This window comes from Trichomonas vaginalis, chromosome IV (assembly GCF_026262505.1).
Source record: "Trichomonas vaginalis G3 chromosome IV, whole genome shotgun sequence".
NCBI classification, from domain to species: Eukaryota; Parabasalia; order Trichomonadida; family Trichomonadidae; genus Trichomonas; species Trichomonas vaginalis.
In genome coordinates, this window is record NC_067206.1 from 37,491,454 (window position 1) to 37,504,015 (window position 12,562).

Sequence of the window (12,562 nt, forward strand, 5' to 3'; positions counted from 1 at the left end):
AAATATTGCAAATGATGAATTTTTGGGGAATTTTGAATAGTCTACAAAATTTACAATCGGTTTTATATTGTAGACTGGACCCAGAAAAATGTGCTACGTTATTTATTCCATCAAGAGAAAATAGACCCCTAAGTTCCAAAGATATAGAATAGTTGATTAAGCTGTTTTCTGATATCATTTTGAAGAAACACTTTTTGAATTAAATGTAATGATCGTTAGATCTTATCTTTGCCCAATTAATTAAAGATATTTTTCGAATTGGGGAAAAATTGTTAGATCTTATAATGAGATTGTGATAACAATAGTTAAAGTACTGTTTATAAAAAATTTTTATTAATTTTAATAGAAAACACTTCTTGTTTGATGAATTGGGATATGAGCCATTAGTTCGGTATTCTCCTTTGCATACGGCCAAAGGACAAAATCAATAAGAACTGATGTAATTTTTGGATAAGAAATAAATTTCTTTAATTTTTCAACAGCTGCTATAGAACATCCACGAATTTCGCACTCTAATTCTGATCCTGGTGGGAAGTGTGGTCTTTCTTTGAGCTCATTCATAAGGTAGTCATCGTAATGAATCAAATTAAGGTAATTCAAAGCTTGTGGAACTCTGTAGTCAGCAAACATTGTTAGTTTGTTGATATCTGTAAACGAGCAAGCCTCTGCAACATAGTTATTGTCAGCAGCAAAGGCAAAATAGAGATCTGCAGCAAAAATTTGGGCTCTCTTCAGGAAGTAGACTGTTCTACCATGGTATTCGTATTGGTCTTTGTATGAGTCAAGGTTTGCACGAACTAATTCTGCTAATGCAACAGCAGATTTGTTGCAGGATTTTATCATTTTGTATGTGCTGCCTTCGAAGTTATTAATAAGATATCTGCCTGCTTCTGAGATGGTCTTTTGTCTCCATTCTAAAAATGGGCACGGTGTTTCGGTTTCTGAAGTAAAAATTTTGCCCCAATCTTCAACTGTTGCTTTAGCCCAGAATTCAGCATCTAAGATCTTTTCATCCTTGAGCACTGCATTCTTAATTGCTGCGCAAAGTGACCAATAGCCGGTATATGGCTTCCCATTGTAACTTACTGTGTATGGCTTGTGTCCTGTTTCAGTCCAGAATGCATAGTTCATTGTATCTATAAGGAAAACGTAAGCGGCCTTCTTTTCTGGATCTGATAGTTCGGAAGGATGTAATGGAAAATCTGACCATGATTCTGCACGCCATTTCTTGGCAAGATCTTCAACAATCACGGCCGCTTTCTTATATTCATCATCTGTTCCGAGCTTAACATGCTTTGAATTTTGAGAGATAAACTCTGCAGATTCAATAACTCTATTTTCGATAAAAATATTTGAATTTTGAGCTTGTGCATCAGATCTGGTTGTATTACTTTGGCTTTCTGGAACAGAATTGTTGTTGGGGGATGTTTCTGCACAGTGAGAAGACATAAAAACAAATAAATGATAATGTAAACATTACAAATTTTTTGAGACAAAAAAATTGACACAAGATTTTAACAATATAAAAGTACAATCACTTCATTCCAACCAAAATTTTGGCATGAAACTCTGGCTAGAGATTATACATAGCGTATATATGTAGATGTTTGAGTTTGGAGAAAATAGACTAATACAATCTTGAGTTATATTTTCCCCACGAATTATCTAATGAATTCACTTATATATCTACACGAGATGATTCAGTACAAGAAGTAGATCAGTCTTCTATCATAAAAAAACAATAATTTTTTAATATATGCTTCTGAAAACATAATTCATTGCTTTAATCATTTTTGAAGCTATCTTATTACTGTGAATGGCTTTTAACGACATTTACTGAAATTCAAAATATAATCAGCCCGAAGAAAATTCATCCGAATCAATATGCATTGAGAAAGTATAGATGGCTATGTTCTGTTGCAATGACACATTGAAGGCTTTTTAATAAAATACATAGGGAGATTGAACGCATATAAATATAAGTCATAGAGGCTCAAATGTTAATATAAATATTTATACTATGCCTTTTCTATCATTACACACCCATCTACACAGACTGAACTACTTTTGAATTGAACTCTATATTAAATATAGATATCACTGAATTAAATTTGAAATATTGTGAAATGTGAGTATATTGCAGTAAAATTAAGGATAGTTACAAACTTGATTCAACAACAAACGTTTTTATCAATGATAAGCGCCATTGAATTTGTACCAGTAGCCCTGGAAAGATATATCAATCAATTTTTGACATTTTTAATCGTTTTGTCAATCAAGACCACTCAAAATTTTCCCTGCATGACAATTGCAGCGCGACTCCCCTAAATTTCCTTATAAGGTATGTTAATTAGCTGATTATGTGATTATTTCTTTATAAATTGAGTGATTCTATTATGTTTCGAAATTCATTTCGAATCCCATGATATAACAGCCTTCTGAAACTCAGCGAATGGAAAAATAACTACATAATAATGCAAATGAATTAATTATTTATTGCCAGAACGATGGAGAAAAACATGATTTAGAAATCAACGCTATAATTCTAAAAATTATATCACTAAATAGTTATTAGAAGCTTCAGCCATTAATTTATTGGACGGAGATGGAACAAATAACTATTGAAGTTTTCTGAGAGAGATGAAAATATTCTTTTGCACATACAATTTTTGAATAATCATTCAATAAATTCTATAATTCAACCAATTAATTGTAAAGGCATTCAAAAGACATCTAGAATATTCAATAATTTCAATGTGATATAATTATATTATCTCATGCTTTATGTATGCTTGATCATACGTTCAAATAAAAAAAATAAATAAAAACTATTCAAATAGAAAACTTAAATTAATTGCTTCAAATACATATTCTAGATTAAGAATTTAACAAATTCTTTTAAAATTTTCATTTTGAGAAGAAAAGTATTTTAATCATATTATGTCGAGTTTAAAGAACCAGATAGCATTTTTGATTCGAATATCTACAAAGCCAGATAAAAACTGCCCAAATTGCATCATACTTAATCAGACAGAAACAAAAATAGGCCGTCGTGGAGAAAACAGAGTTGATAAAGAGGTTATCGATTTTGTAATTTAATCGTCGTCGTTATCGATTTTGTAATTTAATCGTTATCGTCTTTTTCTAAACGTGCATTTTTACATTAAAAGCAATGCAACTCCAAAATTAATTGGTATTTAGACTTTAATTAGGTGCAGACAAACGAAATGCAGTCCAAATATTTTGGTGATATATGAATTACATAAATTTAGGGAAATTGAAATTATATCTTTTTAAATTTTTAGGAAAACAGATTTATAGAATTGTTTAAGTCATCAAAATAATGCAGACTTAGGTCAAATTTTCCAAATTTAATTATTTGCAAGACTTTCAAGCGACTTCAAAATGTCGAAATATAAGTCCAAAAATAAAATTACGATTACAGTCTATCCTCAATTATTATCACGCTAATTATTGAGTGACCCATGCGTTCGTATGTATGTAATACCTTTTAAAAAGGAGATGAGAGAGATAAACTACATTTACAATTTAAATCTGATGTATTTACTTGTTACATTTACAAAGGTAAATGTTTCTCGTAATGTTTACATTTTGTAAGTATAACGAATAAAAATGACGCACTTTTTTACAAAGTCAAATTATTGTTCGATTTTTGCAGCTTGTAAACGATTAATTGTATAAAACAATTGATATTAGCACGACATAACTGAATAATTCTAATATTGAAATCAAAAGCCCTTAAAATATCATGATATTTTAATTTCATAACAAATCTAGGAGACTATTTGATGAAAACATATCCGATGTGGGTTTTGTTGTATTATATAACTTGTTATTGACTTCTTAGCTTTCCAAATTTTTTTCGATAATGAGAAAACGAATGAAAAATCAACATTTGATCCATTTAAAATTTGATTTGTTTACATTTTTTTTACTTTTTGAATTTCAATTTATATTTTCCTCAAGAAATACTTTAGATTTTAAGAAACTAAATCATATAATCTACTAAGAAAATATATTAAATCCTATAATACTCAAAGTTTTGTGATAAATCCGATCTTTTTTATTTTACTTTTATTATGTTTTTGCAAACTTAAGGTCCTCACTAGGTAAAACATAATACTCTTTGAAGTTAAGTATTTTCACAAAGAGAGGACCAACAATATCAAAAGATTGAATAAAGATTTGTATTATTTTATTTATTTTTAAGAACATGTTTAAGAACCCTCATTATCTCCACGAATATTGCATATTTTTCTATTCTAAGACCACCAAAATTACGTTTTAATATAGAAAATAACATATTTATGTGATGCTAAAGTCGAAGTCCTTTAAAAATTAGTGTTAAACATCCATTTATTACAAAATTGAAGAAATATGTGTAAAATATAACACAGAATTTAGTTATTTGACTCAATTATTAGTTATGCAATATCAGTTGTGTTTATATCTGCGTTATATCACGAGATGCATTGAATTGTCATAATTAGATCACCGTAAATCTTATCAATTTTTGATACACTTCCGGTGAAAAATTTAGCCTTGACAATAGGATGAAATATATTGTAAAAAAATAAATTTTAGATTTTGAAGTTTATCATTTCGAATAATGAAATATAAACAATACAAATTTTCTGTCGTTTCGAGATTCATAAATGATCGGAATCTTCCAGCTCCGACTGAAATAGAACTTTCGGAAGCTAATTTTCAAGACGAATCTTCTTTATTAAGATTTATTTTGGATATCCCTAAGGATTTAAGCTTTTCCTGTAGTTCAGGGGTATTATTGTGTACTTCCTCTTATACCCATGCAAATTTCATCTACCGATTTTTTAAATTCACATGAATTTTTAATTAATTATGCAATTGAGAATTCAAATATTTGAAATTATATTCCAGATGTTTCCGCAGATTTGATAGCGATGAAATATTCAAAAATGTTTTTCATATCTTAAACCTTGTAGAAGTTACAACAGAATATTTATCAGAAAATCAGGATCTTTCTGAGAAACAGATCTTTATTTGCAACGATATCCTAACGAGGGTTAATTTAATTTTTATTTTTTATTTCAAGTTTGAGTAAACTTTCAAGATAATCTATATAAGCCTTTTGATGTTCTTCATCTAGATTCTTGTTTAATATGTGATGAATTTGATTTTTTTTTGAAAATTCAAGATAAAATTCTTTTTTATCTTGATCAACAACATGAACAATTCGAGTACAGCGTAACATTTCATCAATATTTTCTGTTTTCTTCGTTTCTAGATATTTTTCAAATATTTCTTGCGGAATCTCATTTTGATATACCCATTTATTTTTTTCCGGATGCTGATCTTTGTACTTAACGAAATATTGCTTGACTATTCGCTCAGAAACAACATATTCGATCTCTTTTCTCTTTCTCATTGAATATTTGTGACACTTTTGAATTCAATCAAATCAAAAATATTTGAAATTGCTAGAATTTTTTTCTTTCTCATGAATATTTGAAATGACTCAAAAGGAAAACTCGTTCGATTCAATTCAATTTTGAATCAGAATTTTTTAAGGACCAATAAATCAAATTATGTTAAGAAAATCTTTTTTTAACTCAGAGTATCAAAAGTACGTTAAACCTTCAATTTTATCTCATGTCGGAAAGCGAACCGACAATAGTGGAAGAGAATCAAACTATATCAGTATCCATCCAAGCTATTGTTGATGAAGAAAAAGGAGATGGAGCTGATATGCTGGATTTAATTCAAAATGAATTGAATTCCCGTAAAAAATTGAAATATAGAATGGAAATACCTGAAAATCCCCCAATTCCAATTCTCAAGGAAAGATATAGCAAATTAAAATTTACAGATCCTACAGAAGCTGCTATATTTATTGCAAAAGATTCATATAATTCTTTTTATCCATTAAATTTTGAGCAAGGAAAAAAGTTTCGTTGTCCTAACTGCCAATTTTGCATGGAGCTTGTAAAGACTCATGAAAATGGAGTTAGTATACAAGTCTTGGGTATGGTGGCACTGCGTTCCACTTTACCCAATACTTGTGAATTTGACACTTTACAAAACCGTTAACGTGTATTTTACAACACAAACGACAACACTAACTTAACCTTAAATATTTACAAAGCCGCCAACCACTTCACTTCACTAACGAACTCACTAATGTAAAAAATAAACGTTCTCACTATCGTTCTCACTAACGACTTCACTAATGTTCTCATAAATTTTCCTCAATATCTTCATCATCAGTGTTAACCCTATTGTAGTCATACTTGAAGCCATAAACTTTCTCTAACTTCTTAACGTACAATTTACATAACTTACCTTCGTCATCGTATGGTTTAATGATATAACTATTTCTATCTTTATACACAGTCAATGAAAAGTCAACTGGTCTCGGATGTATTTGAAAGAACATGTTATGCTCAGGAAGGAAGAATAAATGTTTAAATGTATGTTTGTTATACTGTGGAATTCGAATGAGTTGCTTTTGTTCTGTCATTTACATCCAAATAAAAAATTTCAGTAAACTTAAAAATTAATGATATCACCACCCTCACACGTATGAAAACATAGCACAAAAATAAATTTAGGGTAGAAGGTTAGATCTAACCCGATATCTAACCTCTTTTCTAACCTGTTGAATTCATTGCTTTATAACTCACTGTCGTCTGCTTTCTCCAACTCTTCTAACTTCTTCTTAAGTTCAGCAATGTTGTCCTCATGAAGTTTAATCTTTCTCAAAATACCTTCTCTATCTAATGGTTGCTTTATCTTTCTAAACTGAACTCTACCATCCTTCATAGTATGAATGTAAAAACCTTCTGGAATAGTTCCTGATTTAATGTATTCTACCAAAAACTTTTGTTTCATTGCTTCAGTGACTTTAGTCGTCATTTCAATCAAATAAAAATTTTAATATTAAATAAAAATAACGTTATTTTTTCAGTAAGGAAACGCAGGAGTTTTACGATTTATTTGAGGAGTAGGTTCTGGTTTAAATGTTGGAGTCGGTTTAGGAGTTGACTTTTGAACAGGAGTTTGTACTTCCATAGGTTCAGGAGTTATTGAAGGTTTTGCTTGTGAAGGCGTTGGTTTTGGCGAAGGTGTTGGAGTTTGTTTAACTTCAGCTATTTCAGTATTATTTATAACATTTGCTTTATTTCTTTTCAACATCATTACTGCTCCTGCTGTAGCTAGCAAACCTAGTGGGAGACCATTTTATATAAGGACTTGACCAAATGCTATTTTTGACAGGAGCTGGTGGAACACCTAACCTTGGTGAGACTGCTCTTTGCCATTGTGCAGCTCGTAAGAAATATTCAATAGGTGCTCCATAATCGTTTGGTAAAGTTTGTTTCATAGATGGTGAAGGTTCGCGAGAGCTTGATGAAGAACTCATTTATAAGCTTTAAAAATAAATGTTCATCCTTTATTCCTCACTGTCGTCCGTGCTAAGTTATAGTCATCTAATCTTATTATGGGATGCCATTAGCACGCACCTGAATGGCAAAGCAACAATCCCTCATAAATCCAATAAGTGGCTTTGGTACGTTTTCAGTTGCTAGTTCAATAGGTCCTTTAACAGACAATTTGTATGTTATTGGAGCAGTAGATGTTTGACCTTGTTGGAAGCAAAAGTCCACTTCTGTTGGAAAACCACATAAGAAATGTGTGTTGTCATAGCTATCCCATTTATGTTCCACACTACCATCATCCACCAATGACCTCATAACATCTTCATTAAATCCTATCATATCATTGTTTGTATTGCAGGCGTTCGCAACCATTTCATAAAATACAGGTCCATATGATTTTTCAGGTTCTGCAGGCATATTTCCATAAGCTCCCATGGAAAGCTGAAGATATTTAAACTTAGGGTTCTCAAAATTAACATAATAGTTGTCTTTCTTTCTAAATAGTGCCCAAATACTTTTAACATTAATAGGCGTATAAGCTGCTGTAAATGTTGCACTTGAACTATCTGTATTCTTTGAGAATGAACCGTCCATAGGAATCCAATCCATAACTTTAACAGGAAAACATAAAGCCTCGTTTGTATAATGTTCTACAAGTTCTGTATAAATGTTAGGGTCTAAAGAGAATGACTTTGGATGAATGAAACATTCATTAAAATCCATCTTTGTTCGAAATAGTTGCTGGTTTACAGTTGTAATAGTAACTGTTCCACTAGCTTCTACTGCCTTCGTTATCATAGTGAATGGTTCATTCCATGGAACAAATTTATTTGTCGGTGGATTTGAATCTGAAGCAAATGCAACTTTAAGAGTTGGATTGAAAGCAATGATATCATTTACAGATATAGATGTGCATTGTAAGGCGTCGCTACTGAACTTTACTTTAAGCTGAATGTTACCAGCAAATGCAGGAATAAATCTTATAGCTTCTAATGGAAGGAATCTTCTAACAGGAATTCTTAAACGAAGCTTAAAATCAAATGATTTTCCTGCTGTAATTGGACCACTAACAATTTGTCCTGTTCTGCATGTTCCCGAATGACTCCATACATCTTCATGTCGAGTCTTTGAGAAAACATCTACTTTCTTTATTTGTTCGGTAGTTTGTGAGTTTGAAGTTATATATGCTTCTTCTCTTGCGTTGTCTTGAGAATATACGATACGACCATTTGCAAGGATTTGATATCCAGCAACTGCATAGAAAGCGTCATCGAAACCAATCCAAAATCCTGGTGGGTTTGTTTTATTGGAACCTGAACCAATTTCTTTATCTGCAATAAATTGACCTTCCATTTTATACGTAATGAATGTATTGTAAAGGTCCAACATATTTTCACCAGGAGGTGAGAGATTGAATGTTACCCATGTGTTATCTTTAGCAGTTCCAGGTTGTGATGGAATCTTTACGTCAGAATATTTTCTATTAGTGTCACCAATTTGAACTGCATTGTCTATGATATCGAAATATGAGCGAATCTGATGAATATGCTCTGCTGGAGTAAATTCGTTTAACTGTTCGTTCTGCATGTATTTACTTCGGATAAAAATATCTATTTACTTCATTATTCTCACTCTTCTTCTTGGCATTCGTGGTGGAAGTTGTTTCTTGACATTTTCAATGAACTGTACATTCTCTTTTGTCTCAACTTCTTTCACTGGTGGTCAGGATTCTTTGACTCGGTTTGTTTTTCAATGAAATTCACGAACTTTGCAATAAGCTCTTGGTTCGTTATTGAAAGAACATCTGGCTTCTTTTCTTCTTGTTCTATTGACTTTTCAGTTTGAATAGAAGGTTTTATATGGGCTTCACCCTCGGTGCTATGCACCTTAATGTTGTCACTCTCTGCATTCGCTAATGGAACCTTTCTTTTTCTTACGTATATTTTACCATCTTTACTCTGACTTACATAATAGAAAGGATGTTGTATTCCTCTTGCGTCATTTAATATAATAGACTCTCGCTCTGATTTTGACAAGCTCATTTTACATCGGTTAAAGTTTTAATTTGTTTTTTATCTGCAGTCAAATGACTCAGACAAGTCCTACGGACAAGACCCAGGGGGTCATAGATGTTGAAGCATTGAAGAAAAGAAATTCGTGAGCAAATTTTATCCGAACTGAAGGAACAAAAACAAGAACAAAAGCCAGAGAGACCAAAGAGAAAACTTAGTGAAAAACAACTTGCTGCATTAGCTGCTGGAAGACAGAAGAACCCACGTTTGCTGGCGAAAAAAGCTAGAGAAGAAGCAAAAGCTAAAGAAGCTGAAGCAAAGAAAGAGTAAATGGTTTATTTTATCCGAATTAAATGTATAGACAAATACCTTTAACTGTTGCGTTCAGTAGTGAAAACCCTGACGTCAAAATAAAGGGGAACAGAGTAACGTTTAAGTTTCCAACAGACTGGATTGTGAACATAAATGAAGAGAAGTACATTGGCATAACATCTATGTATATAACACGTGCTTTCAGAAAGGTTGACTTTATACTTCAAGTCGAGATAGAAAATGACGAACAGTCTTTAAGCGCCCAAAACATTCACATATACAAATACTTTAAAGACGATACAACATTGCAACAATGTATGATTTCATTTAATGAGATGTTCGAGAAAAAGTTCAACATTGAAGTACAAACTTTACAGCCTTTACGTGAGTTTCTTGCACAACTGAAAGAAGAAGGTAGTCAGCCACAACTTATAGACTTTCATTATGAATTTAATGAAAATGAAGATGGAACTCATGACTGTCAATTCATTGTATTCTCACCATTCAATGAAGTCGCTAAAAAGAAAGAAAATCCATTACGTATAAGATTTCAAATCTCCGAACCAAGTGATGATTTTAAGAATGTTTTCAATTATGATGCAATGCTTCCGAGGAAAAATGAATTTTCAAAGATTGTAACACCTGGCATTTGGATAGAAAGCAAGCAATACTTTACTCTAATATAGCCAAAGGCGTTGAAAATGAGTTCATTGGTCATACAAGAACTTCACCACTTCCTAACCCTAAATACTATAAATTAACTGGCTTCAATCGTGAGTTTTGGATAGACATGTACTCCACTCATGACCATAAATGTCCAGTGTTCTTGCCTCCAGATGGGAAGGACTGTCTCTACATTGAAGCACAACTCTTAAACTCTACCATCGCAGTATTGTAAAATCTACGCTAGCTTTATTTTTATCACGAATGACCTCATTGCTGACAAAAATAAATGACCTCAGAACTTCAACTTACGAATAAAGCTTGTTTTAGTCGTTATTGAAAAGTTGAACTTTTCAGCAAAGCAAGGTTGACATGACTTACATAAGTCGAATGCAATCTCTTGACCATCATGAAGTGCTTTGTAAAGTTTCATTAAACTGAACTCAGAGTCTTTGTCATATGTTCCAACAGGTATGTGAATGTTCTTATCTTCATTGTAATAGCATTGTATAGCTTCAGGAAACATTTCATTAGCGGTTAAAGCAATAACATCTTGCTTCACGCCTTTCATTCTGCAGTGAAATGCAACTTCATTTAAATCGTTAGTGAGTAAGTCTATGTAGGTCTTCTTTCCACAGAAAATACTTTTATAAGCTAAACTTTGTTTTCCAGGTGTTATTTCTGCAAAGTCGCTATGAAATTGACCAAGGTTCTTTCCTATAAGTTCGCGACCATATCTCTTCTTAAACTCTGCTGCAAGCTTTGGATGTCTTCATTATATAAGTGCATACTGTCGGTATCCTGGTAAAAGATTTGAAGTCCCATGTCCTCTGCAGTACAGAATACTTCATTCATAATACGTTTTGACATAGACAGAATATTAACACCAAGTGGACAGAAGTTAAAGTGTCTGCAAATGCTTTTCGTTAGCTTGAAAATAGTTTTATCTGAACCATCCAAACCTTCGAACTTCACTATATGGTTGTAATTTCTTATAGCATATCTTATAGCATCTTTGTCATCTACTATGGTTATTTTTGACTCAATAGGAGATAGAATAGTTTTGCCATAAATGCTGTTCAGAATGAGTTTTATAATTTCTTGTAAGGGGTTTTCTTCTTTCTTATACTTTAACCTTAACTCAAACAACTTCTTTACTTCATCTCTTATTCTCATATCTCTGTTTCCATCGTAATAGTATCCTTGCAACACTTCACATTTGACACCTTGATATTTTATGAGGTCTTGTAATGTTATATGGTCAACATACATGAGACAGCAAGTGTTTGAACTTCTTGGAACGTTAAGTTCTGGATTTAGTTCAGGGTCGCAAACTATTAAATGAAAGTGTCTGGGTATACCAATCTCTGTTATCTTAATGAGAACAAAGAAGCCAGACATAAACTTTTCACCAATGGGTTCCTTTTGGTCGTCATCGAATAAATGTCTCATGAGATACTCTGTGCTTAACATTTCTTCCTTCAATTTTTGGAATACCTTCTAAAGTATAAAGTCTGCTATAGCTGAAGGATATAATGAAACAGTGTCGAAGTCAGCAATGAGTTTCTTTTTGCTCTTTTGTTTCATGTTATCTGACAACATACATCTTCCACCTTGAATGCATCTCGAAATAAATTCTCTTGGTTTATTTGAGAGGTCATAAAGATTTCCATTCGGGAAGTATACTCTGTTCTCAAACAATTTGTTAGCAATAGAACAAATACTAACGTAGTCATAAACGTTTAAATCAAACTCTTTCAATAAGTCATTGCGGAACTTTACAAAACCTTCTCTTAAAATTCTTACATCTTGTTTGCAGTAAAACGTGCTATATTTTTCTAAGTCGAAGTGGTTTTCATCTATTCTGCAACCTTTTGATGGAATCTATGTTCTTCATAAATGTATCTGCATCATGGATAAACTTACATGCTTCAGAAATGACACCAGTTCTGTTGTCATTTGCTAACAAAACACTGCTGTAGTAGTTATATGGAAATACTTCTTTCGGTCCTGTTTGTAAGTTAAACATAGCAGGAAATAGTTTAAGCTTCTTATTTATAACACTGTAAGAGTCTTTTATAATAATTGCCCTTCCTTTATATAAACCAGTTATTTGCATTGTTCGTGAACCTTTAATGA

The 12,562-nt window shown here is 31.9% G+C and overlaps 2 protein-coding genes and 1 pseudogene across 3 annotated transcripts, besides 5 other annotated features; all 3 read right to left on the bottom strand.

The window, feature by feature from the left end:
- Positions 1-296: 296 nt before the first annotated feature.
- TVAGG3_0238820 (QUEUOSINE SALVAGE protein family) lies at positions 297-1,908 on the bottom strand (the record flags this gene model as incomplete). Its single annotated transcript, XM_001305866.1, has 1 exon — positions 340-1,449. The coding sequence occupies one exon, from the start codon at positions 1,447-1,449 to the stop codon at positions 340-342; it is 1,110 nt and encodes a 369-aa protein (XP_001305867.1).
- Positions 1,909-3,078: 1,170 nt separating this feature from the next.
- Positions 3,079-3,285: a mobile genetic element.
- Positions 3,286-5,462: 2,177 nt separating this feature from the next.
- Positions 5,463-5,493: a terminal%2Cinverted (terminal inverted repeat of rnd_1_family_319/TvMULE1 transposon ID:TVAGG3_0238840).
- Positions 5,463-6,005: a mobile genetic element.
- Positions 6,006-6,684: a terminal%2Cinverted (terminal inverted repeat of Maverick-1C transposon ID:TVAGG3_0238850).
- Positions 6,006-12,562: part of a mobile genetic element that runs on past the window's edge.
- Positions 6,964-7,197, bottom strand: TVAGG3_0238860 (kinase C-related family; the record flags this gene model as incomplete). The annotated part of the gene is made up of 1 exon (XM_051227608.1): positions 6,964-7,197. The coding sequence occupies one exon, from the start codon at positions 7,195-7,197 to the stop codon at positions 6,964-6,966; it is 234 nt and encodes a 77-aa protein (XP_051112594.1).
- TVAGG3_0238870 lies at positions 7,451-9,023 on the bottom strand (annotated as a pseudogene). Its single transcript has one exon. A coding segment is annotated over exon 1 (1,573 nt).